Here is a 27,243-nt window from a genome sequence, read left to right as displayed (position 1 = left end):
AGGGCCACTCTGTGCCCTACCCTCAGGTGAGGCACAAGGGTGGGGGCACTGCGTTTGGTAGAAGCCCCCGCCGGCCCCTGGCCCACCAGTCATCTGTCAGATACGGAGGCAGGGGTGAGGGTGCGCTGGGGAAGTCAATGTGTCCAGCCTCGCATCAGTGAGTCCCTGGGCCTTGGGTAAGGCAGGGCTGCAATGATGGCAGTGAGGACAAGGGGCTCACCTCCCTCCAGCAGCCCTGCTTCACGTGTTTCTTGAGTTCAGTGTTCATAGACTTTAAAAAAAAAAAATCTTGCTAAAAGCAAAAACAAACCAAAAGAAAGTGGGGGCTACAGAGCTTCATTCCCAGAGGGGCTGCTCTGGCCCTAACAAGCATTCTAGGCCAGACTTCCATGGGCACATCGTGTGGGCAAGTGTTGAGTTATGGAAATCAAGCAAACCTCTCCACGTCTGTCCTCCAGGCCGCAAACACCCCCTTCTCCTGAGTCCGGGTAAGCAGAGGGCCATGCACGGAGACGGTGGGCCATGCTGGGCTGGGCTTCGTGCTTCTGGGGCCCCCGCAACTTACGCAGCAGAAGTCTGCACTGTGCTGCCTGCAGCGGGGGCAGAAACTCGGAGCTGGTGAGCCTGTCTGTGCCACCTCAGCTACCCTGGTGGGTGGGTGGTGGGGGCCATCCCAAGCCCCTCAGGGGCTGCAGGCCAGGCTGGGCCCATCTCCGCACACTGCTGTGTGGCCTCACCTCCCAGCGCTGTCAAAGGCTGAGCTGATGTGCTCAGAAGGGCAGACTCCTCCATGGCTTCTAACTCAGGTGACACAAGGAGTATCTCCCCACTGCTGTCCTGGGGCTCCTGGCCAGAGCCAGGACAGCCTGGCCCTATAAGGGCTCCCCATGATGCAGCTGTGGCCATGGGCAGCCTTCCCTCGTCCCCCAGCCTCTCCATAGCTCTGTGATGTCTGCTAGCCCCATTTTATCGATTCAGACCCCGAGGCTTGGAGGGGACAGAAGGGTCCAGTCTAGGTCTCTCTCAGCCCAGAGCTAATGCTCCTGTGAGCAGGGGGGACCTGCCAGTTCACCACACCCAACAGAAACCACACAGCTGGCGCCAGGCACTTGGGTATTGAACCAGGAAGCTTTATTTACACAGTAAAAGTAACAAGCAAATTCCTGAGAGACTAGAGCGGCTGGAGTGCAAGCCACGGCCTGTGCGGGGAGGCCAGGCTGCAGGGGCGGGCAGACCCTGGGCCCCGAGTCTACGCTTTCTAGTCGCCACACTTCCTGAAGCTCTGCAACACCCACAACGTCCAGCTCAGGGAAGCCCCTGCAGCCCCAGAAACAGCCTGTGTGCTATCTGTCGCCCAAGCCCCCAGGACAGCTTCCCCACGCATTGAAAACACAAATCATGTGCCAAAAAGACTATGCTAGAAGGTCAGACTATCCTATCTAGGCTACAAGATCTCCACTTCGGTCTGCCATTTAAAAAAAAAAATCCTTCTTTTCTCTTTAAAGAGGCATGACAGAGGGGTTTGACCAACAGCGTGGACATGGCAAGGTGTGGCATCATTGCCAGGGTGGGGCCAGAGGGTGCCCGAGCCCTGGTGCACGGCCAGCCTGCTGCATCCTTGCCGGCTGACATCTGGCGTGACCATCATTCAAGTGACCACCCCCATAGCCACAGACGGCACATCAGTGGAAACGGGGGTGCAGCAGGCATGACACCAAGGCTGAGCCCGCAGCAGGGGCCTGGGGTTCCGCAGCTAGGGAAGCTTGCTCAGACAGGCAGCACACCCAGGGTACGGCCACTCACGCCCCCGCACCAGGAGACCCATTTGGAAGTTAGGGTTTGTTTTCTTTTTAATGTGGACTCCCCCTTTATTTAAATTTTCTTTCAGTGTACAAATTCACAAAACTGGCTACAAAAATTTGGTTGAAAAGTAAGGCTTTCTGAGAATGAAAATCTGTACGTCTGGTCAGAACAAGCTCCCCACGGGCCCAGGTGCACGTCTGCCCGTGCAACTCCGGCCTCCACCGAGAGTAAGGCAAGAGGGTGTGGCAATGAAAATGACGAGGCTGCGGCCCCAGCCCCTGGGCCCCACAGGCGGACGGCAGCCCCGGGCAGTTTGGTGGCTTTGGAATGAGTGGGGTGCATGTGGTGCTAAGCCTCTCCTCTCACCCAGCTTTCCTGCAGGCTTAGCCCACTCTTCAGGGCCCCATGAGCAGGCAGATGGCCTGGCACGGCTTGTTCCTGGTCCTGCCCTTCCTCAGTCTCCCCTCAGAGGCAGGGTTTGTGGGCAAGGCTGTGACAAAAGTGAGGCTCCTGCCGCTGCCCCCAGCTGGGGCCATCATGCTGGTGGGGGTGAGCTGTCTGCCTGCTGCCCATGGGAACACCAACGTGGGGGGCACCTCCTAGGCAAGCCTCCCTCCCAGAGGACTGAGATCAGAAGTCCTGGGGCCAGCAGGGTGGAGTGCAGGAACAGGCTGCTCCGGGCAGTGTGGCGGCTTGGATGATGGGGTGGCACCTTATAGATAGGGTCTCTCCAGTCAAAACACAAACATGAAACCAGCTGAAGCCCATTTCTTTCTCTAAGCAGAAGGGACAGCCACCATTTTCTCCCCCACTGCTGCGTGGTGGGCTTGGGCCAAGAGCTGTGGGGGGCACAGGCAGGCGGGGTCTGAGGAGGCTGGGTCATTTCTGCCTAAGCGCCCTGGGGCTGGGCTTGCTGGTCGATGGGATCAGCTTGCGGGGAGGCGGGGAGGCGGCTGTAACTCAGCCAGCTCTACAGCTTGTCCCTTCCTGCCACCAGGCCTGAATGGGGAGGTGGCAGGCAGGGTTTGAGGGCAGGTCACCCACACCCCAGTCCCACGACATAATACCTGTCACCATGTGCCTCCCACCCCAGCCCTAAGCAAAGGTAGCTGGGGGCTGCTGCACGCCTCAGCCTCAGCTGGCACTGTCTGCCTCCCTCACTGCCTCTGCCTTCCACGGGAAGGCCTGCTTTAGAGGCTGTGTGCCTCCGGTGGCCACACCGGGCATGTGGTGCCGGGACCTCCCATGCCCAATGGTAATTCTGGGGGCGAGACACGGCCATGCGCTCTCCACATTCACCCAACAACTGCCCTGGCCTCCTCCATATTTGCTCTAAGAAGACATGGTCTCCATGACCCCCAGGCAGGGACAGGCCAAGATGTCTCTGTCTGCTCAGAGTCACCAGCTCTTGGGTTTGGCTGTCCAGGATCACAAGTAGATGTGCCTCTGGCAGGAGCTACAGCGACCAGAGGCAAGCTGGTTCCCCAGCTCTGGGACCTGCCCAGTGCCCGGCATACCCCATGTGTCAGCCACCCTGAGCTGGCAACACCATCTCAGGGCCGTGGGGCTAGGGGCTTTCTGCCATCTTCTTATAGCTGATTTTTAAGACGTGCCACCCACATATTGGGAACTTGAACCACCATCCTTTTGATGTAGTAAAAAAATAAGATTTAAACAACGTTTCCCAAAAAGCATCTTTCTTGAGGAGAAAGAAGGTGAGAAGCATCTGGACTCGACCCGCAGAAGCGAGGCGTTCACTCATCCATGGAAGACGAGCAAAAGCAAAGTGACTACAAGAGTGCTTTGAACGCGTGTCAGCCAACACAAGGGAGCGCACCAGTTATTTTTAGCCTTATGGGAAAATGAGCCACTTGCTCCTAAGCCAGCCCAATTGCTATTGTCTGCAGAAGACGCCAAATTCGCTAAAAGCCAGATTCCCATAGAGCAGAGCCCATGTGGTGATATCTGCAAGGCGGCCGCAGAGGAGAGCAGACCCTCAGGAGGCTAGGCTCCTCGGATGCCCCGGGGTGAGAAGCCAGGGCGGGGTAGGGGTGGGGAGTATGAATCCAGCTTTGTGCCGGTGGCTGGGCCTGCGAGAGATGCAGCCCTCAGGACTGGGCTCCCCCTAAGCTGACATGGGCGTCGGCTTGTCTTGAGGTGGCTGGTGTGCCCTGGCTACAGCCAGCAGTCCTTAAGGACAAATGGGAGGTGCCTGGAATCCTGCAGGGGCCCCTGCAGAGTGGCCAGCGGACGCCCTTCACCCCTGAATGTGCACAGGGCCCACATCTGTCCACCTGCTCGCAGCTCCTGTCTCCCGAGGCCATTTTCAAGAGGCTGCCCTGGTATCGTGCCATCCCTACACTCACCGGAACCAACCACACATCACTCAGTGACCAGTGAGCCACAGAGAAGGGCTGCCACCTGCTAACCCTGCCCCAACGGTGCCGGAGCCACGGGGTCAGGCTCTCCATGCTGCAGGAGAGGCAAGAGAGTCTGTCTTTTCAGACAACAGACCCACCAAATTTCTACCCAACATGGGAGGCCCTAACAAGCCCCCCTCCAAATCGTTCCTTGGGCCCGAGACTCCGGACATGGGCTTACCCTCTGGAGGGCCAGTCCAGCACCCCAGGGATTCTGTCTCTCACATTGGAATTAAGGCCAAATGGTTCTGGTGTTACAGAAGGAAGCATCTCCCGAACCTTCCCAAGCCTGAAGCAGGGAGACCTGGGAGAGAAGGCACGGAGTAAAACTGAGTGAAAGAAGCTGCGGGGCCGACTCCCCAAAAGTGAACCTGAGTGAGGCCAAGAAGGGCCCTGACATAGCAGATGGCCCCTGGCCCCCACCCCAGGCCCTCCCTGACAGCCTCCACCAGGGGGATACAGAGCGGTGCCCAGCTCTGCCAGGGACAACAGAGACTGCCCAACATCCCACAGGGAAAGAGGCAGAAAAGACGCAAACTTCAAAGCTGTCCTCTGGGCTGCAGTAGTTCTGTGGACCTGGTGGCTGCCACACTCAGGGAGCCGGTGAGAGGCTGACACACCCGCTGTGTGATGCAGCCAGGCCTGGCTCTCCCCCAGGCAGCAGGTGGGCTCCCTCTCTGGGACCCGACACCACTCAGGAAGCTTTCATCAGGCCCACGAGTTAGGCTTCCCTTCAAGGGCCCACCTAGTGCCCAGAGGGGGGGCTGTCGATGCCAGCGCACCCCAGCCCTGCCTGGGCCCACACCCCCTCAGTTCTTCTCTATCTGCTCGATGTCCAACTCGCCGTCCAGGGAGCAGAGGCTGTTCCCAGGGGCCCCGCGGTCCCGCCAGGCTGCGGCCGGCTCCGCTCTCCTGCCACAATCCTCGTCCAGGGTGCAGCTGTCTGACTCCTCACAGGACAGATCCTCCTGGCAGGTGAGGTGGTCGTCGAAGGAAGAGGGAAGAGGCTCAGGGACCGGGGTCCCAGCGGGGGTCCTGCCCCCTGGGCCGGAGGCTGAGAGCAGGGCGGTCCAGGCCCTGGTGTTGCTGACGTGGCGGGTGAAGGGGCTCTGGGGACTGCAGTCCTCTGTCCCTGTGCTCAGGCAGCTGAGGCTGCTGAAGGTCTGACAGTTCTGTGGAGGGGCAGACACACAGGTTACTAAGGGTTACTCCCCTCCCGGAGCCCCAGGACTGCACACCCCACAAAGCAACTAGACCACCAGGCTGTGGCAAGACCAATCAAGTCCCAGGTTCCTCCCATCCAGACAAGGACAGGGGACATGCGCAACGTACTCATGAAGATGCACCTCCGGCCAGTGAGCGCTCTGTGCTCATAAAGACACGCACAATTCCACTGTTCACCTACTAACTCGGCAAAGCACACAAATTTGATGCAGACCCAGTTTTGGGGGGCTGCGGTGAAACAGGAATGCTCCTAACACTTCGTCCACAGCCTTTCTGAAGCGCAACCTGGGGAAAATATATCCAATTCCTTGATCAGGTAATTTCACTACTTGGATTTTTATCTTAAGAAAACATTCTAAGATGTGTGTAAAAATTTGGCAACATACTGTTAAATGGAAAAGAAGAGAGTAACCCAAACGCCCTACAATGGTGGTGAAATCAATGATGTTTTTCAGGCGGGCACTTCTATGCAAACCTAAGTGACGTGCCACGATACTTCCCTTGAGAAGGGATCTGACTTGGAGGAAACCCAGGCTGTACTGCCCCACACAGGGCGACACGATGCCCGCTCTACCCACTCTCCACAACCAGAGCGGGAGACGCAGGCTAGAAGGGGCTGAGCTGAAGTCCTGAGCCTGGTGTGTAATACAGCCATGCAGGGAGCTGGGGAAGCATGAGTTCTCGGCCTCACCTGGAGACACCCAGTCTCTGGAAGGGCGTGGTCCCGTGCCCTCCACAGGTGCTGGGGACTGGGAGGTCTGATCTGCTGAGGAGGGGCCAGGCTCCAGGTTCTGGTGCTCACCAGCTGGGGGCCTCATCTGGAAGAGGTGCATGATGCTCCCTGCCTGCCTTGCTGGGCCCTTTGAGGCCCCAGAGAGAGTAGGCTGCACAAAAGCTTCTCCGCTCACCAAGTGTGCTCCCACTGTGTAGGGGCTGGCCTGGGGCAGGAGGCAGCCTGGGGCCTGCCCAAGAGGCAGGTAGAGCTTGAACAGGATTTCAAGGGTATGCAGGCCAGTTCTGCTTGGCGTCAGCTGCCAGCGATGGGGGTAGGGCTGACACCGTGCACAAGTAGGTGCAGTTCAACGCCTGCTCCCAGGGCAGAGCACAAAATCCAGCCTTCTCCTGAGAATGATGCACACTCCACAGTCCAGCCACAGACAGGACAGAGGCTGGGACAGTGAGGGGCACTCCCAGCACAGCCCTGGATATCCCCAACAGGACTGCAGCAACGAGGTCACATACCAGAGGGGAGCGAGGGAAGAGCTGCGCACAGAGGGCAGGGGGGAATTCCAGCCTTTAGTTTCTTCCCGGCAGACGGGTGGGGACTGGGGGAGCAAAGCAGGGCCTTGGAGCACCCGCCGCCTCCCTCGCCACACGCCTGCCGACGCCAAGACCACAGACCTGTCCCGAGGGCCTGATTCTTTCAAAGGCTGCAGTGTTTGTGTGTCTCTTTGAAATACAGGTGATCACTGGCTGTCACAGCCAACAAGCTGTTGAACCAGCCTCAGCGAACGGGAAATAAAAGGCGCTCTCTCTGGAGGAAGGTGTATGTGCCTGCCATGGGCATGCTCATTGTTCCTGAACACTCCGTGGAGGAAGCCGTTCTGATGGGTTTGCTTTTTTTGGAATCTTTTGATTAACTGAGAAAGGTGAAGCCTGAGGTGTTGGGGGGAGCTCTGCACGGGGACTCAGGAGAGGGGCAGGGGCAACCATTAGACTGGAGATGCTGCCCGGGCCGCTGAGGGAGCCCCGTCCCTACAGCTGGCCCCCTAAGGAGCCACAGGTCCACCCTCTGGGCTATGGTGGGATTCGATGCAGCCCGGTGGTGTGCACACAGCACACTCCCCCTACCATGGCAGAGGGATGGAGACCGCCACCCCTGCACAACAGCCCCAGGATCCTCGCCTGCCCCCGGCCAGGCCTGGGTGATGGACCAGCAGCTCCCGAAGCGAACTTGCCGCTTGTGATGTGGAGGCCCCAGTGCTTTCGAGGGGAGGATCTCTGAGGCTCCTCCTGCTTCACAGCCACCCTCTTGACTGGCCTAGACCTGAGCCAGGACAGAAGAAGAACTGCGTAGGGGGCACAAAACAGGGGCAAGATGGCCCAGCCTGGGTGGCCTCAGCCATGTAGTCCCGGGGTCTGCTGAGCCAGGCTGCCCCGGCAGAGGAGGCCTAGGGTGAGGCCAGGATGCGTCAGGGCCTGAGGTCCCCAGGGAGCCAGACCCACCTTCTCCTGACCCTGGCTGAGCAGCCTGTTTCTTGGCCTGTCTAGAAGCCGTGGTGTGTAAGAATAAATAATCATGTCCAGTCAAGGCCAGAGCAGCCCGGATGATGTGCTGTGAACAGGTTCTAGGCGGGTAATAGGGCACTGAGGCCAACTGCCTTGGGTGTCAGCCACATCTGTTGAGACAAGTGTGCCTGACGCCCGAATGTGTGCCAGCGTTTTCTACGAGCTGCCATGTGAGGGGCCTGGGGCGTGGCCTGCTGCGAGTGTTTTCTGTGGCCTCTCACGTGAATGGAGCGGGAGCGCAGCCTGTGCACTCGGACAGAAGCCGCACAGCGCTTGTCTGTGTTCACCCTCTCGGTCCTGCTCGGAGCTTCCCACTGACCTCCTCTGGCATAAGGCGCAGGTAGCCGGGGTGCCTGACTTATGGCCACCATGACTGTGGGTCTCGGCACTAATCGTGGTGCTACGGTCTGAATTTGTGCCCCTCCCCACCCCGCCATTCCTATGTTGAAATCTAAGCCTCAGTGCAAAAGGTGGGGCCTCTGGGAGGTGATGAGGTCATGTAGGGGCCTTCACGGATGGGATGAAGGCTCGTAACAGAGACTGGAGGGAGCGCAGGTGCCTCTCCAGCCAGGCAAGATGTGAGAAAGTGTCAACTATGAAGAGCAGGCCCTCACAAGACTCTGATCCTGCTGGCACCTGGATCTTGGACTTCCCAGCTTCTAAGAAATACATTTCTGCGGTTTGTAAGTTCCCCAGTCTAAGGCATCTTTGTCACAGCAGCCCAAACAAAGTAAGACACTTCATGCATTAGCCATAGCCAGGCGCGGGCACTGGGGACCCATTAGCTGGACCTTTCACAGACGTGTGGCTTTTGCCTCACTGTGCCCTGGAAGGGGCTGAGGTCAGACAGGCAATACAGAGGCAGACTCCATCCACATGGGCATCACGGCGCCAGGCAACTCTTCCACCTCTGGGCTGCGGCCGGCCTGCCTGCCGAGTCAGGGTGTTCAGGGCTATCTGGACTAACTGGGCCCTTTCTGCTGTGAAGCAGGGGGAGTCTACAAGGAAGGGCTGGTGAATCTCATCACAAGCAAACCCCAGAATGCCACTGAGTCTCCAGTATTCTTCAAATATACCTGCTCCTTGGCCACAAAGCCAGCGAAACCTTGAGAACTCTGCTGACTCAAAACAGCCATTTCAGCCACAGTAAAAGAAAGCCAAGAACCACCCACTGTTTGCCCTAGCTGGTGGCGAGCCCCACCTGTCAGGAAGGAATGTGACTGCCACAATGGGGTGGTATGTGTTCTGCCCAGAGCCCCATCCCTCGGGAGCAACCCCCATGCAGAAACCCAGGGTGTGCCACACCCAGGCCCTGCAGCTGCCTGTGCCCTCCATGCCCTGGGGCAAGGTCCCACCCCAGCGTCTCCTAGCAGCTCTAGCTACCCCATAGAAGAACACTGCACAGGCAAGTTGGAAGCCTGGAGGCCTGTGTGCCCTCAAAAATGTCTGCAAAAAGCCGCAAAATGACTAAGTTCAAAGTGCAGCATGAACACATTATTCCAAGGGAAACTGCTGCTCCAGGACCAGCTGTCCCCCAGCCCGTCGACTTCTGCTCTCTCGACATCCAGCTGGGGCCACCTACTCTGGAACAGGCCTGCCCAGGTAAAAAGCTCAGTGGGAAACTGTCTATATGGCCTCAGGCTAGTGGCCAGGGACATGGATCAAGTGGCTGCTTCACAGAGCCACTACAAGGATCCTAAGAGGAAAGCCAGGCTGCTGGTGTCCCGTCTGGAGTCCCAAACCCACGGCAGTGCCCACTCTCCACTGCTGTGAGTGTTGGCTCTGACAGTTCATGGCTGCCCCTTCCGGAACTACTCTGGGCTGGGAGATCTAGGATAGGAAGGAGGTTACCCTTTCCCTTTGGGGTCACCCCCAGCCAATGACCAACAGGTGCAGGGACAGGAGCTGCCCCTCGTCTTGGGCAGGATCAAGTCCCACGTGCCAGTCACACTTCGCAGCTCCCAAAGCACCAGGCTGAGAAGCGACTTCAGCTGAGCCCACCTCTTTACTGGGCCTCTGCAGTTCACGGGCTTCCCTCGCCTCCCTGAAGGCTCCTGCTTGGGAGCATCCCTCTCTGTGTCACTGGCACAAGAATCCCTGGCTCAGGCCCTGCTTCTAGGGACCCAATCTAAAGCCACAGGTAAAAGCACCCTGGGTGTTAATGTAGTTATAGGTTATGCACCTGCTTCTTAGTACTACTGTTCTTTCTAGAACAGGAATGTCAAACCATGGTCAGAGACTGGCCACGGGGCCCTGTGGGGAGTCCAGTTCCTGGCCCCAGCCCGCCTGGCATGTGCTGGGGAGGGGTGGTTGCTGGGGACGCCTCTCCTCGGTTAGTCGGTGTCTTAAGTGTAGTGCCCACATGAGGCTTCCTCTGGGCCCCTGCCTGCGCCAAGCCCATCTCCCGGAGGTGCTCAAGTGCCTCTCTTTTGGGCAAGCAATGACCACTTCTCTCCTGTGCCACTGCTCCTCACAGCGGGACCAGCTGCATTTCCTCCTTCCCTTGCTCTCTCCCTCTTTTTAGTCCAGTTTTATGGCGCTCTGTGTTAGAGGTCTTCATGGAGCTACCTCAAGTCCCTCTAAGAAAGGGCCATCACCAAGCCCAACTCACAAGTCACGAGCAGAGCCGGGCCCCAGCCTGGCCTGGCAGCTGCCCTGCTCAAAGCTGCAGGGGCCCCAGGCTCTGGCTGAGTGGTCGCATTTCCTCCCCAAACAGACGCTTGCATGAGAACAGAATTCTCCAAGTATCAAGAAAACACCAGGCTATGAGAATGGATGGCCAACAGCCTGGAAATTTTCTAAGTCCCATTTGTGCTGGAAGCTGGCACAGAAACAAGCAAGACGGCAAGGCATGTGGTTTCCTAGGCTTTTCAAAAAACTATTTCAGAAAAGAAAAAAAGGCACAAGCATATTTTTGGCTCATCTTTAAACCCATCTTTGGTAAATCTGGATTTTGCATGAAGGCTGTACTCTTTCTCACAGGAAGCTGCTGCCCCTGCCCCTGGGGCCAGAGGGGTCAGGTGGTGGCGGCTTCTTTTCCTCAGAGGTTGCAGGTGCTAGAGATGCCTCGAAGGCTGTGGGCATGGCCAACCTTTCCCTAGGGGCTGACTGCCCAGGCTCTGCAGGGCCCTTCCCCCTGGGCATCTGGTCTGCTGCTGCTGCCCAGCCACCTCCTGTGTAGGCCAGGTCAGCTGCTCGCCCAGGGCCGTGTTGGTGCCCAGTCTTTTTTTTTTTTTTTTGTATTTTTAGTAGAGACGGGGTTTCACCGTGGTCTCGATCTCCTGACCTTGTGATCCACCCGCCTCGGCCTCCCAAAGTGCTGGGATTACAAGCATGAGCTACCATGCCCAGCGATGCCCAGTCTTAAAAAGGGATAGCATCGGCCAAGCGGGGTGGCTCACACCTGTAATCCCACAACTTTGGGAGGCCAAGGCAGGTGGATAGCTTGAGCACAGGAGTTTGAGATCAGCTTGGGCAACATGGCAAAACCCCATCTCTACCAAAAAAACTAAAATATTAGCCTGACATAGTGGCACATGCCTGTGGTCCTCGCTACTCAGGAGGCTGAGGTGGCAGAGATCGCAGTGAGCTGAGATTGCACCACTGTACTCCAGCCTGGGTGACAGAGCAAGACCTTGTCTCTCCAAAAAAAGAAAAGCGGGGGACAGCATCATGCCCAGCCCATTTTTGTGAAATGTTTACCACCTTTGGACCCCAAAGAGGCAGCCCTTCTGAGTCTGGATGGCCTCCTTAACCTCAGGAATCAGGGCAACACTGGCAGCAAAACCCAGCTGGGGAAGCCAGGTTGCCCGGGCCTGAAAATAGGGAAATCAAGTTGCCAGGAGCGGGAAGGTACTCCAGGGCCCTGGGAGCTCCACTGATTTGGCAATGGATACTCACGGCTCTTCCCAGACCACAGGTTCCAGAAGCAAATGGCCCAGTGGGGGTGGTAAATATCTACAGGGTGGAAGGCTGGCCCTGGTCAGTTACTAGGGAAGTGCCCGCCTTCCTGTGACAGTTTCCTTAGCTCATTTCTGCAGAGGCCAACAAATGTGTACTGAGCACCTGCCACATGCCAGCCAGATTGTGGTCACCCCGTTCCAGGAGCCAGTACAGCAGGGGACAGACTTTGCAGGAACTGTCTCAGGCTGGTCAAACTCACAGGACAGGCACCATTTTTCCTTCTCTGTGGACAAGGTATCTTGCCCCAAATCTGACATCCCCTCCAGGTCTGGGAGACCCAGGTGGTGCCAGAGCCAGGTATGCTGTGTGGCGGCCAGTCCAGGCCACCCTGAGTCACTTTGGGAAGGGTGGCACCAGCTTGGGGCTCTCTCCATGGTCTCCACACCCCGAGCCATCCCTTGGCCTTCCTGTCCCCGCTCTGGTGGCTCTCTTGGGGCCCCCATGCTGTGCATCCTGGGGGCGTCCCTCTCACTGGATTCTTTATGCAGTGTGGCCTTGCCTAGGGTAACTCGAGGCCTAGGACCCAGCTGGGGACAAGGACTCTAAGGAAAATGACCTATGGCCTCCGGAAGCTGAAGGAATGGGGGAAGGAGGAGTTGATCTTGGGGACAGCCCATCCCCAGCCCAGGCACCTAAAATCCCAGGCCTCTGAAGACGGACCTAGGGCCAGCAGGCCCAGCCTACTATCTCCCCTGCCAGACCCAAGGAAGGCAAGTGTGGGCTCCAGCAGGTGCCCTGTGGACTCCACTCATCCCGTGGGCTATCAGCAACAGAGGGTTCCTCATAATGAAGCCCTGGAAAGTCACTCCGTTGGCCTGGGGAGTTGTCAAGTTCACCAGAGTGGTGCTCATCGGGCCAAACCCGCCAAGCAGGCCACAGCCTGGCCACCACTCTCGGGCTGGCCTTTCCCAAGGCTCCTCTTCCTCAGGCTCTGCTGCCTGGGCCCCTCTGCCCTTGCTGCTCCCACTCATGCTCTGGTTCCTTCTATTCAGCCACATAAACCCCCTTTGCACCAGCCCTGGGTCAGCACCATCCTGACGGCCCCGCAGTCTCCCTCTTCACTGGCAGATTCCTTCTCTCCCACCAAAACCCACCTCTGCAGCAGCCACTCCGGAAGCAGGCCCAAGGTCCTGTGTGTACCCCGTTTCCTGCCAAGCGTGCAGGGAACGCTGACCCCACATGCCACGGCCTGGTTCACAGTGGGTGCATCGTGCAGCCTGGGGGCAGAGGGTAGGTGGGAAGGAAAGGCCCACCCCGGTCGGCCCTCCCAGCTGGGCCTCTGTTTGCACAGCTCTGGGGTCCTGAGGCCTACACCCCAGGACGCCATGGGTAAGAACAGACCTTGGAGGCCCAGAGCCAAGCATGTCCTCTGAATGGTGGCCAACCCAGTGGCCCCTCTCCGAGGGCACCCCACAGGCCACACAGTGGCGACGTTTCTGCACCAGGCCCCAGATGGCAGATGGCCTGCCCGAACACAGAAGGTGTGGGAGCTGACGCCAAAGGGCCTCCCGGCGCTCTCACAATTGGAAAACAAACATTTTGTTTCTGTGGTGTACATTCCAGCCAGCACACACTCAGGACAGGACTTGTGAAACCACCTCGCTCGCAGCTTGGCGTGAAGAGAATTCTTTGCCTAACAAAAGTGGAGGGACCTTTCCAAAGCACACAGGGTTCTGGCGGGGGGCCGAGGCTAACGTACTGCCTGCGCCCACAGACCTTGAACAGAGCCGACCAGCAGGGCGCACAGTTTTGGGGGTGGCTGCTGAGCAGGACTAGCGATGCAGAAGGTATGTCCAAGGCCTTCAGAGGGGCTGGTGGGCACTGGTTCGCATTCAGCTGCCTGGGGCCACATCGGGGTGCTGAAGACAGAACTGCTGGGCACGGGGGCCTCTGGGCTCCACCCTAGCAGCTCACAGCTCTGTTCGAGATATCGCCTTCCATGGAGGGCACGCTGGAGAAAGGGGATCCTTCTTGGAGAAGTGAGCAAATCAACTGGTTTAGCCACTCTTGCAGATGAGCAGACAGAGGCCAAGCGAGGAGAAGGGACGTGCCCCGGACTGCACAGCTGCGTGACGTGCAATCGCACCTCATCACTCCTGGGCTGTGCCCAGGAAAGCATGCGGTCCTCTGGCAGGATGGTGGGGTAGTACAGGCTGGACAGGCCTGGGCTGGAATCCCAGCTCGGGTGTGCCCCGAGGGAACTTGGCAAATCATTAAACTTCTGTGCCTCAGTTTCTCATGTGTATGAGGCTAATAAGAGCCTCGAAGCCTCAGAAGTGTTTGGAGGGATAAATAGAGACCACCAAGGGTGCGATCCCCCCTTCCCACACTCCACCCCACAACTGTGCCTGTGGCTCTCTGTGGACACAGCAAGGCCACAGCAAAGGGGTCTGGGAGCTCTGCTTATATCCAACCGCTCTTGCTAACAATCCGCTTTCAAGAGCAAGAAGACACGCCAGCAACACAAAAGATAAAATACCTAGGAATGAACTTATAAGAACTGGGAAAATTGACAGGGGAAAAAAAAAAACTTTAAAGAACACAAAAGCAAGACTGAACAAATAGAAATAAATCTTGTGTCAGGGATAGGAAGACTCAACCTCAAAAAGGTGTAAATTCTCCCTAAATTAATTCATAAGTCTAATATGATCCCAATCTAAAATATCAACAGTACTCCCAATCCCCATGGTCTTAAGACAAACTAATTTTCAAGTTTTTAATGAAAAAATAAGTGAGATTAGTCAGGAAAACTCTGTAAAGAACAGTGGGGAAGCTAACCCTCCTAGACTAGCCCGTACCATATAATATGCCAAAACACATTACTAAGCCTCCATAAGTAAAACAGCATATTAGTATGAACGTACATGCATACCCTCAGAGACCAATGAAACAGAATGTTCTGAAATAGACCCAGTTTAGTATATGATAAAGGTAGAATCTCAAAGCAGAGAAGAAAAGATGGCATTCTCAACAGATGGTACTGAAACAGACGGGCAGCTACATTAAACAAAAGGCTGGCTCCATATTCACACCACATACAAGATAAACTCAACACAGACCAAAGAGTATAATATAACCCATCAAAGTACTAGAAGAAAACAGGAGACTTCCTTTATCATCTTGAGAGGAAAAAAAGGCCTTTCTAAAACTCAAAATCCAGAGCCATAAAAGAAATAATAAATTTGATAAAAACATTTACATGTCAAAAAATGCCAAAAGCACTGGTAGGAATGTAAGATGGTGCAGTCACTGTGGAGAACAGTTTGGCAGCTTCTCAAAATGTTCAACACAGAGTTACCATCAGACCCAGCAATTCCATGTCTAAGAAATGAAAACATATGTCTATGCAGAAACTTGTACACAGACATTTACAACAGCGTTATTCAAAATATCCAAAAAGTAGAAACAGCCCAAATGTCTATCAACTGGTGAATGGACACATAAAATGTGGTCTAGCTGTACAACAGAATATTATTTGGCCATAAAAAGAAAGGAGGTACTGATACATGCTACGGTGTGGATGACCCTTGAAAGTATGAGGCTAAGTGAAGGAAGCCAGATGCACAAGGTCACATATTTCGTGGATCCATTGATATGAAATGTCCAGAATAGGGAAACCCACTGATATGGTTTGGCTGTGTCCCCACCCAAATCTCATCTTGAACTGTAGTTCCCATAATCCCCACGTTTCGTGAGAGGGACGCAGTGGAAGGCAACTGAATCATGGGGGCAGTTACCTTCATGCTACTCTCGTGATACTGAGTGAGTTCTCACGAGATCGGATGGTTTTATAAGGGGCTTTGTTCAGCACTTCTCTCTCCTGCCGCCATGTGAAGAAGGATGTGTGTGCTTCCCCTTCTGCCATGACTGTAAGTTTCCTGAGGCCTCTTCAGCCATGCGGAACTGTGAGTCAATTAAGCCTCTTTCCTTTAAAATTACCCAGTCTCAAGTATTTCCTTATGGCAACGTGAGAACGCACTAATACACCCATGGAGACAGAACACAGTTTCGTGGTTGCCAGTGGCTGGGAGTGGGGGTGGCTGAAGGGGATGGGGAGTCACTGCTAAGGGGTATGGACTTTCTTTTGAGGTGATAAAAATGTTCTAAAATTGATTGTGGTGATGGCTTTAGAACTCTGTGAATATATTCAAGACCACTAAGTTGTACACCTTAAATGGGTGAACTGTGTGGTATATGAATTATATCTCAATAAAGCTCAAGAATGTCAAAAGTCAGAAAACAAAGAACAAATTAGTAATAAATATTTGTAACTCATATCACAGGCAAAAATTAATCTCCCTAATACACAATTGAGAAGAAAAAGACCAATGACACATTTTTTTTTTATTTTTGTTTTTGGAGACAGAGTCTTGCTCTCTCACCCAGGCTGGAGTGCAGTGGCATGATCTCGGCTCACTGCAACCTCTGCCTCCCGGGTTCAAGCAATTCTCCTGCCTCAGCCTCCCAAGTAGCTAGGAAAACAGGCACCCGCCACCACACCCGGCTTTTTGTATTTTTAGTAGAGACAGGGTTTCACCATATTGGCCAGGCTGGTCTCAAACTCCTGATCTTGTGATCCGCCTCGGCCTCCCAAAGTGCTGGGATTACAGGTGTGAGCCACCATGCCCGGCCGACACAATTATTTTAAAAGGGCAAATGAAAAGAACACAGAAAAGGACATAAGAATAGCCTTTAAATATACAAAAGATGTTCAACTGATTAGAAAAATGCAAACTAAAATGACAGAGAAACTGTTTACCTATCTGGTTGTGAAAATGTCAAATGTTGGACCAGCCTCTACTGAGAGGGGAGTGGGTAAACAAACTACCCTGAACGTGGCCCTCTGAGATGCAGGGAGGAAGGGCTCCTACAGCGTTAACCTGGCAACATCCTCCAAGAGGCCAAAGGCACACGACGTGTGACCAAGCAATCCTGATGGGAACTGACCCTGCAGAAGACGGATCTCCCATGCCCAAAGGGACTCATGCACTTGAAATTCACAGCTGAAGAAGCCCGGAAAAGTCGGCAGGGGACCCCGCAAAGTGGGCACATCTGTGCAGTGGAATACCATGCAGCCAAAAAAAGGGCATGAGAACACCTCCAGGGTTTACTATACAAGAGAACAAGGTACAGCAAGGTATGTATTGCATGCTATTATCTCCTTTGTTATAATAAGAATTGAAATTCCTATTTGCTTATATTGTAAAAAGGAGCACAAGAAACTAGCAGTCCGTCTGAGGGCATGGGGGATGGGAGAGATGGGGCAAGAGTTTACTCTATATGTTGTTTTAATTTTCAAACACGTGAATGTACTATCCGAAAACGAAATGCAATGTCTATCTCTGTGTGTGTTTATCTTAAGAGCAGAGGACACACTAAGTTAGAAAAGGCCAAAATCCTATTCACATGGTCGCTTGTATTTTCCAAGGTAGAATCCCCACCCCATCTCCATAGTAAAATCTCTCGATGTTTCTCTACCAAAGTTCTTTTCTTTCCGTTTCTCTTTATTGGTAGCAACAAAGCGTATGCATTTTTTTTTTAACAGCACTTTGCAAAATTTGTAGACAAAAAACCTCTACCAGCCCCAGGTTCCTGCACTTAATAATCACCATATGAAATCTGAGTTTCACACAAGGCGGACATGCAAACATCAGGAGGGGCCGAGCCCTGAACGGCCATGAGCCACCCTGTGCCAGACGCCTGCATGTGGGTGGTTAGCCGGATGGCTTTTCACATGGCTGGTAGGTGCTTTCACAGAACAACAGGAAGAGGGAGATCCCAGGAAAATACTGTTTTGCTGTTACAGAGGTTCAGGTGGCCCCTGCCCGCCCACCCTGGGGCTGCTTTGCGCCTGCAGCCTTAGCTGCACCTGCCTTATCCACAGAGGCCCACATTGGCCACTGGGGGCAGCTGTCAGGCCGGGCCCCATCCTGTGGAGGTTAGAGGAGGAGGCTGCCTGTTTGTCACCAATGGTTCTGGGTCGGGAATGGCCTCTCATGTCTGTGAGCAGCCTCGGTGGCTGCAGGACACACAGAACACGGGACGCCTGGGCCAGGTGTCTGCAGTTCTGATGCTTGTGAAGCCGGAGCCCTGCTTCCACCGGCCATATTTTCACACCCACCGAGCAGAAGAGATGCAGAGGCGGAGTTCACAGAGTCAGATGCAGCTAGATTTCCTCTCGATTTGGGGGGAGCGAGACTTCTTTCCTCCCAACATCGAAACAGAAGTCATAAGGAGAAGGCAGGCAAGCGTTGCAGAAACACAACTGATTTATCTGCCCAAAGAGGCCTCAGCACAGAAAACTCCAGAAGCAAGCAGTCACCACAACCCTCCAGAGGCTGCCGTTTCTGACTGACAAATGCTCCCTGCTCCCACTCGAGAGGGCCCCCTTGGAAATGGGGTCTAAACGCATCTCTGGGGACCTCCCTCTCTCCTCCATTCTGAGCAGGGGCTGGGTCACCCTTGCTGATGCTGGGCCTCACAGGGTCCGCAGGTGGCAGGAGACAACCAAACATGCCATGAGGCAGCATGGGTCTAGGACGTACCTGGCAGGACGCGGGTGCCTGGCTTTGGCTCCAGCCGCCTTGTGCTGGGCATGCCCTGGGTAAGTCTTGCTTGCTCTGGGCCCATCTGCACAATGAGGGTCTTCAGCTTGAGCCCCAGGTGTCCCTGCCCTACCCTGCAAAGCCACTGCACCGAGACTAGCTTCGATGCAACTTGCGACCGGGCACCAAATCTAACTTAGCCCTGTACTGCTGACCACAGTGGCCCTAATGGCCACCTATAAGCCAGATCCCATCTTGAGCTCCAGACCCAATGGGCAAGTCCCTGCTGATGTCCCACGGTCCTCTCAGCTCAACGTGTCTCAAACCTGATCCAGCACCTTCCTCCCCAAGCTCTCAGAATAAAAAGCAAACGCCTCACTCCAGAGCTAAAGGCCTAGTATCTCCAGGCCAATCTCACTCATACCCTCCCAGCCTACTCAGGCTCCCCTGGACACATGGAGCCCCTCCCATGGAGTGCCCTCCATAGGCCAGGATCACCGCCTTCATAAACCTCTCTCTCCCTGAACGACTCTTCCTCCCATTGCATAGCCCAGCTGAAACAGCCACCCTAGCCCTATTAAAGCCTCTGTGGAGCCTCTCTGTCCAGGCAGAGGGAACTTCGCTCTCCATCCTGGAGCCCCCCACACCCAGGAGCTGGTGGGCCCTCCCTGTCTGAGTGCCTCTGTGGGCTGCATCCCTGATGCCTGGAAAAACAGGGTCAGGTGGCTGAATGAAGGACTGAGATGATGATCCATTTGGGGTGGGATCCTGCCTCTCAACACTAGGACCGGGCCAGGTGCCGTGGCTCACACCTGTAATCCCAGCACTTTGGGAAGCCGAGGTAGGCGGATCACGAGGTCAGGAGATTGAGACCATCCTGGCTAACACAGTGAAACCCCGTCTCTACTAAAAAACACAAAAAAATTAGCAGGGCATGGTGGCAGGTGCCTGTAGTCCCAGCTACTTGGGAGGCTGAGGCAGGAAAATGGCATGAACCCGGGAGGCGGAGCTTGCAGTGGCCCCAGATCGCGCCACCGCACTCCAGCACTCCAGCCTGGGCGACAGAGCGAGACTCCACCTCAAAAACAAAACAAAACAAAACACTAGGACCGGTGCTTCCTTGGGCGTGTTACGCAATCTGAGTTTCTCTTTTCCCATCTGTAAAATGGGGAAATAAAACTGCCCTAGAGGGGCTGCATGGAGTTGAAATGAGATCACAAGCAGCTCGGGGCTCAGAGGGGTTTGAACAGCACCTGATGGTGCCAGCTGCACCACCACAGAGGCAGTGGCCCATGTTGCCCACGAGCAGCCCCAGTCAGATTCAGCACAAGGAGAACCACTGACCACCTCACCCCACCCACAAACAGTCCATGAAAGCAGAGATCCCAGGCATGCTGGGGACAGGGGAGGCCATGCTGGCCCTCGCTGGCTACTGGAGCCCTTCAGGGGCGAGGACAAGGCGGCAGACCAGCAAGGCTTGGCCAGCACGTCCCAGCACGTCCAGCAGGGCAGCTGGCCATAGACATGCCCACTGGTGGTGGGTGTGGCAGGACATTCCTGGGCACATTCTGCTCCTCTGGGCTCAGCTGGCCCCACCCGCAGTGCCAGAAGTGAGTGGTGGGGACAAAGTGTGTGGGGCCCTGGTGTTCCCTGAGCCCCAGAGGACCTGCTGGAGACTGCATTTGCTAAGGCTTTTCTCACCTGGAGGCAAACCAAACACTTGCTTAGCTATTGGGTGGAGATGTGGGGAGACTCACCCCGAACTTACCCACCAGGGACCCTTCCTGGGGTGGCTCAGCCTCTTGCACATATAAGTCCCGTCTCTCTAACCCAATGTGACACCTGACAGGGAGATGTGGTGGAGTAGTGAGAACACTACTCCAAGACCAGCTTCAGGGCAGGGCCCCAGCCTCTGGCTGAGACCCTCACTGGCTCAGCCCAAGTTAGGAGATGAGCCGACTCTGTCCTGGCACCAACATCTGGTGCTTCAGAGAAAGCACAGAACCCACTGGGGAGGTGCCTCTCCTTCTATCAGCAAGTAGCTACCACAAAAAGGAACTGCCAGACACCATGTGTCATCACTGAGGCCCATGTTCACTAGAAAAGGGGAGCCGAGAGTCACAGGGAACTCAGAGATAAGATTCTAAAATCCTCGAGGGAGCCACCACCATGGCCTTAGGGGAAAAGCACCACCCACCCCCAACACACTGGATCCGCTGGACCTGCAAGAGGCCCCTTTCCTTGGGAGCCAGAGAAGAGAGGAGCCCCTTCTTGACCCTCTGTCCCAGGTGTTGACAGGTGGGTCTTATTAAGACGGCAAGCACTGATAAGACTTACAGGTCCCATGAACTAGACCCTAACTATGTGCTGGGCACTGCAAAAGGAACTTGGCACACCGTGACTCACTGGTTCCTCCAGAACCCCCAGGAGGCCTGTGCCAGTGATGCTAGTTTACAGTTGAGGAAACCGAGGCCTAGAGAGGCTGAGGAGCCTGCTAAGGTCACCCAGCTGGAGAGCCGGAAGCCTAAAGCAGGTACACAACTGAACAAATGGCGTGCATGCATATGCGTGTGCATACATGCCCTCCCTGAGAACGTGAGTGTTCCTCGAGGAAGAACAAGCCATCGGAGCCCTAACTGAAAGTCACCACAACTGTAGTCAGTGGCTGTGCCAGGCAGGCTCAGGCCACAGGGCGGCCGCTTCTGTCTCCCACCCTCAAGAACAGTAGCCCTCCCTGCTGAGAGATTTTATGGGCAATCTGCCATGCCAGCAGGTCCTAGAGATCTTAACAAAGGCACGGGCTCCAGGAAAGGAGAGGACAGCCAGAGCGCCATGCTTGTGAACACGTCCACAGTGATGGGTCTCACTCTCATACCAACACCTCTCCAGGGTGGTTGTGACAAAAGCAAGCCAGCTTCAAAGGTGGGGCAGTGAAGGCAGTGACTTTGCCAAAACAGAAGGGCAGCCTGGCATAGCCCAGATGTCACCTTCTCAAGCCTGACGACTCCCATCTGCAGAACCTGCCCGGTGGCCCAACAGCCACAGCAGCCAGAATGGTTAACATCCTTCGGTAGCAATGTCCCTGAGTGAACACGGAACCTGAAATCTCTGTGAGTTAGGATCCCCGAGACACAGGGGCACATGCAACTGCTGATCACAGAAGCTTTAAGACAGTGACTCCAGGCAGGAAGGGTGGCCTTCTCTGCTTATGCAGTGGAATTAGTTCTCATTGTAAAATTAAATAGGAGCCAAGAATTGTCTCCATAACTGTTCCTGCAGGGTGGAGGTCAGTCTAGGAGAAACCTCTTGAAGCTGCAGCACACGGCTCTCTGGCAGTCCGGCAAGACTGCCTTTCTCCTTTCCGTATTACGTGCACTCCTCTCCTTCCTTCTTTCATCTCTACCACTGTCTCCTCTAAGTGAGACCCCACAGTGTTTTCATGAAAGCAAGAAAAACGGACATTCCTGACGGTATTGTGGGAGCTGTCGAGGCGGAATCACTCACATATGCCTTTTTTCTCACTGTTAGCCTGAGATGATCTTAAAGGAAGAAAAGAGCACGAAAAGGACACACAAAACACAAACAAAAAAGTCTCTTCCTCGATGGCCGACAGGAAATAAAGCCAGCTCTCTATCTCTGGAGAGAAACATCAATTGTTGGAACGCTCAGGTTAAGGGAGAATCACAGAATCAAGGATCGCACTCACCCAGCTGAAAGCAAGAAAGCAACTTCCAATTGATTGAGGGAAAAAAATTAATTGCAGCTTTAGAAAAATCTCTTCTGTGAGGCTGGGCTGTGGGGCCATTGAAGCCCAGGCGGCTCGGCAGGGCCCTCAGCAGTTCTCCCTATTCACGACGCGCAGGTGGCTGATAAATTTCCCAGGGTTTCTCGGCGCGGTGATTGCGCCTGGCTCTTTCAGCGCGGCTGCAGGAATCTATACAGGTCCACTTAAATCAGTCTGAAGCTGTGAAAGGCTCCATCACTCGCCGCCCGGGCCCGGCCGCCCAAACAGAGCCCCGGGAGGGCCAGCGGGCGGGTGCAGGGCTGGGAGGACAGTGCCAATTAAAAATCTGAGCCTGTGGGCCTTTCTCTCTCTCGTTTTCATTCCTACAGCTACATTGTGTCCACTGGCAGCGGATTCCAAAGGCGAAGAGGCTGCATTCACGGCCCGGAGCTTTAGAGCCGCCATCCCGAACCAGGCTAATTAAAAACATGATTTCCCCCCCAGGGCTGCCCCAGGGAGCAGTGAGGATGGAAGGCTCAGAAGATGAGGTGCGACTGTGCACACTGGGCGGCTCCTGGAGTGGCTGGCAGGCTAGGAAGACAGGGCCCTTTCTGACCACCTCCCCATCCTCAGAGAGACATAGGGCATCCAGAGGCTGGAGGGGCCCATCTGTACATGGCATCTGTCCCCAGAAAAGGCTGGTCCCTTGGGTCTCTGGAACATTCTAGTGTTTCCTGCTCATGCCAGGGGCCTCCACACCTGCTCGGGAAGAAAGGGCAAAACTGGCAGGGTTGGGGAGGGCCATCTCACGTAGCCTTGCTCCAACAAGGATGTGACTCAGGTAAATTCACCACCTGGTGCCTGCTCCCAGGGCACCTGGTGGGCCACAAGCCACCAGACCTTGAGCTGCTTATAGTTGGGGGAAGAGGGTACCCAGGCCCAGCCACTTTGCAGCTATTTGTCTACCGCCTGGTCACTTGGCCCCTCCGAGCCTGACTCCTCAATTGGAAAATGCCGATAAGGAGAGCTAGCTCACCGAGTTAGCTGGGCTAGCACACTCATGGCACACAGCCCTTACCCAGTGACAGCTAAGACCGCAACTCATAGCACTACAGTGGCTACAGCCCCTTCACGTCCTCTGCCAGCAAACCAAGGAGCTTTGGCTCTGCAAAGGCCAATTAGAACCCCCAGAGATGGGATTGGGGCTGCTCACTGCCTGCCCTCCTTCCTTCCTTTCCCTTTAGAATTCCAGGACAGTTCCTAGCCTAGAAATGGATGAAGATGTGGGTGGCAACTCTGTTCTTTCAGTGAAATGCACATCACTTCTGGCTGACCTGCCTGGCATTCAGCAACCCTTCTCCAAATTACCAGGGTTTCCTCCTGGCAGGAACAGCTCAGAAATGTACCACTCAAAGGGTTTTGCCACTGAGGGAGGCCTGAGAGGTGACCTTCCTGGGGTGCTCAGAGAAGCTTGGGATGTCAGTTTCCTTCCCAGATGGCTGTGGGTAGGGGACCTGAAAGGGCAGATGGGTCCTGGGGATGGCAGCAGGGATGGGCATGGGGGAGGGAGGCAGAAGAGGGCCATTTGGGCTGGCTTTTCCAGCCAGAGCCTGCTCTGACAAGTAGGCTGGGAGACGGAAGGGGACGGCACATCAGTCCCTCTGCTGCAGGACTCGGTGCTGTGAGAACATCTCTCCCTAAATGGGTGATGGTGGCCCCTCCACATCCAGAGTTCTGAGGGGCCTACCTCTTGCTCTCCCCCTGAATGCCAGGGGGAGGAGCCACATGACTGTCACCTGCAGGGCTGAAGCCAGGCCACAAGGCAAGGGCACCCAGCAGAGGTCACCTTGGGGACTGCAGCAAAGTCATGACCAGGTTTAGCCTCAAGCAAGGGCCCAGGGTACCTGTGGCCACAAGGAGTTGGTCGCAGCCCTCGGCATAGTATGGGGCAGCCGGGGCAACTCAGGCCCTCCCCGGAGGCCTCAGGTGCAGAGTGGGCCCTGCCACCACCGCCATTCTGTGGTAAGACCACGTATCTGCTCTCTCAGCCTCTTCCTCAAGATAGTAACTGGGAAAATCCCTTCTTCTCTTTAATTTTTTAAAATTGCAAATGGAGAACAATAATAATTGAGAGCAATAATAAAAATAACACTAATTCAGAGTGCCCCCTCAGGCCCTGCTGAGAGATGCAAAATCCTAGCCCCTGAGACAGGCTCTAGGGGCCCAAGATGGGCCCACGCCAGCAGCATTCCCCACCCCACCCCCATTCCACCCACAGCCTTCCCAGCCTCTACTGAAGGCAGACAGGTGAGGGTAAATTGAGTAGGGATTTTGCCAGGCAGTTGCTAAGATCACTCCAAGAATCCTGAAATCCTGATTAATGGGCAAGATGGCTCTGTGCTTTGGCAGTGGGTCTCAGGCGCCTTTTCTTATGGAAAGCAGCGACGCACACTGTTGGCGGCTGTCTGGCATAACGCCTGCTTGCCTGGCCTCATTCGAGGGGCTCAGGAGACCCCAGCATCACCCGGGGGCTGGCAGAAGTGCGCCAGGAAACCATCATGTGACCATCCTTCCTAGCTCCTGGGGACTTGGACTCAGGGATAGCCAGGATGGAAAACGTGGGGCCAATAAAGGTAAACAGCCTGTCCCAGGGGGCAGCAGGCCTCTGTGTCTACAGGTAACAGGATGCCCTGTCGCCCAGCTCCACCCCACACTGCATGGCATTTGAGCTGAGTGGGCACCGAGAAGGTGCGTCTCCTTTGCCACTGCCCAATTCAGAAGGATCAGCTTTCCTGTCTGAGGCCAAAGAGGTAACAGGGCCTCAGGGACTGCAGCCACCAGGGAGGTCAAGGCCTTTCACTCCAGTCAGTGGTTCTCGACCACAGCAATGTTGCCCCAGCTGAGGACCACTTATCATGACTGCGGGAGGGGGAACAATGAGCATCTAGCAGATGGAGTCAGGGATCCTCCCATGAAGGACAGCTCTCCACAGACCCACAAGCCCCATGTCACTCCACATCACAGTGTCTCTCCCTCCGATTGCCTGTGTGAGTGCAGCTCGCTTTCTTTAGGCATTTGCTATGTGCCTTCAAGAATGTTTGCATCGTGGCTTCAATACAGATGGGCTGTATCTGCTCTGGCCCCGCAATGGGCTCAAACATCTTCCCTAGGCCTCCAATGCCTGACAGGAGAGAGGAGGAGAAACGTGCCATTCTACAGCCAAGCGTGTAAGGAATCGCAGAACAAACGGAACCGTTTTGTTACCATCTACCCCAAGCCAAGGCCCTCCCATTGCTGTGCCGGCGCCTTCTGTTTCCTCCCTGGTCTTTTTGCTCCCAGCCTGGAGCCTCTGGAATACACGAGACGAGGTTCCCGATAGGTGCAAGGCTTTATGGCTCCCTCGGTATCCCTGCCCTCCAACTCAGATGGCCACCCTGTGACGTTCTTTCGCCCAGTCTCCTCCTGCGCTGGGAGACCTGGCCTCCACCCAACCCCCTTATGTGAACTCTGCCTTCCCTTCTTATCTAACTCATGAGCCTGCAATACTGGGGTGATTCATCCCGTTACTTTAAGGGGAGGCTAGAAGCAGCCATGATGGATGCCAGGGAGTCTGGGAAAACTGCTGGCATCTCTTGCCCACTGCAGAAGCACCCGAGGCAAGCAAAGAGGCAAATGTGGGTGTATGGGTGTCAACCTCTCCAGGTTCTAAGTGAGGCCCCATCCATGGAATCTCACACAGCCAGCCTCCTGGCCGGGCCATTCCTGGGCACCAAGCCCTCCCTTGGCAGACGCTGCACCAGGCGATGGGAACTGGGAGCAGAAGGAGAACAGCCTCCACCTGAGAGGAGCCCACACTCAGTGAAGAGGCAGGACTGGTGAGCAGCACACACTGGGAAGGGATGCAGAGCGAGGCATCGGGGCTGCATGTGCTGATGGTCAGGCTGTGCTGGGCACTCTGCCAAGCACATGGGAAACTATCATCTCATTTAATGTGTATCACTGCCCTGAAGCTCTCAAGTTTATTACTAGACCCATTTCATAAATGGGGACTCTGAGCCTAAGTGACTTGAATGAACGGCACAGAAAGCCACTGCAAATCTCCCTGTGTCTGAGGAGCGGCCCCGAGGCTCCAGGCCTCAGGTGGTTTCTCTTACTCGTAAACCCCACGCCCCAAGCTGCGACAATCAGATTTTTCAGGGTCTCAAGCAGAGTGTTGATCTGTACATTTTGAAGTTCCAAAGGAACTGGAAGCTCCCTGTAGACAGGCAGGCAAGAGACGAAAGGCAAAGCTGTCGCCGAGACTCCACCACATGCGGGAGCTTTCCACTAGCAGGACTGTCCTCAAAACAAGTGTGAGCAGAGATGCATGTCACCAACGCACTCATGTGGCAGCTGAGGCTCAGGGAGGAAGGTATGTGTCCAGTGTCACAGCTAGGAAGCAGCAGAGGGCAGGGAAGGCCTGTACCCTTCCCATGTCACCCCACGGGGTGGGGGGGCTACGTCTCCCTTGGGGTCACCCCCACCCCCAGGGCACCTCACTGAAGTGTTGAGGGCAGACCCAAGACGGCTGCTTGAGATGAGCCAAGGAAAATGTCTTCGGCTTCACCAGACACAGGAGGAGCTTCACAGCTCAAGGGATGACCCTGGGCCTGTGGTCACTGTTTCCTACAAAGCCCAGAACAGCCCCGTGTGCATGAAGCAGGTCAGTAGCCACATGGAGCTATCAGCCAGCAGAAGGCTCAGGGCAGAGCCAGGGATGGGAAAGGAAGTGGGTGTGGGCACGGGGAGAGTCAACAGGAAATGCACTGGGGACGCCATGGGGCTGGCTGAGGCCTCACCACCCCCAGACTTCTGCATTCTTGGTTCTTCCTAGGATGCTGAAAATCTGCTTGGCCCTGCAGGGCACAATGGCACGCCCTGCCTCCTCCAGAAAACCCTCTCTCTGGGAACACTGCAGCAGCCAAGCTTCTGGGAGGAAACCAAGACACATCGAGGCTCCAAGGCTCTGGGAGCGTCTGTTGGAAAACCCCACGCTCAAGACCACAGGCCTGGGCACAGCAGAGGGCCAAACCTTGGGCAGGAAACCTCCAGGATGGAGAGGGACAGATGGGCAGTGGGTGCCTCCAGCCCAGCGTGCCTGGTGCCCACAAGCCTGCAGTCTCCATGGAGGGGGAGGTCTGGGACGCTGGGGGAGGATGGGCTACGGCCTGCTGTGTCCTGGCCTGGCTCTCCACCACCTGCCATAACATCATCACACATCTCCCCCCTCCTTGGG

The 27,243-nt window shown here is 55.4% G+C and overlaps 1 protein-coding gene across 5 annotated transcripts in view; it reads right to left on the bottom strand.

Annotated features, from left to right (window-relative positions):
• Nucleotides 1-1,109: 1,109 nt before the first annotated feature.
• FAM53B (family with sequence similarity 53 member B) overlaps nt 1,110-27,243 on the bottom strand; it is a 138,658-nt gene continuing 112,524 nt past the window's right edge. For all 5 annotated transcript variants that reach the window (XM_063617008.1, XM_063616996.1, XM_055246108.2 and 2 more), the window contains one exon: nt 1,110-5,395. In XM_063617008.1, coding sequence (XP_063473078.1) covers nt 5,033-5,395 — 363 coding nt within the window. In that variant the 3' untranslated portion in view covers nt 1,110-5,032. The remainder of the gene's footprint in view (nt 5,396-27,243) is intronic.

The sequence above is a fragment of the Symphalangus syndactylus genome, chromosome 2, assembly GCF_028878055.3.
Source record: "Symphalangus syndactylus isolate Jambi chromosome 2, NHGRI_mSymSyn1-v2.1_pri, whole genome shotgun sequence".
Lineage (NCBI taxonomy): Eukaryota > Metazoa > Chordata > Mammalia > Primates > Hylobatidae > Symphalangus > Symphalangus syndactylus.
This window is presented reverse-complemented; position numbering and strand designations above follow the sequence as displayed.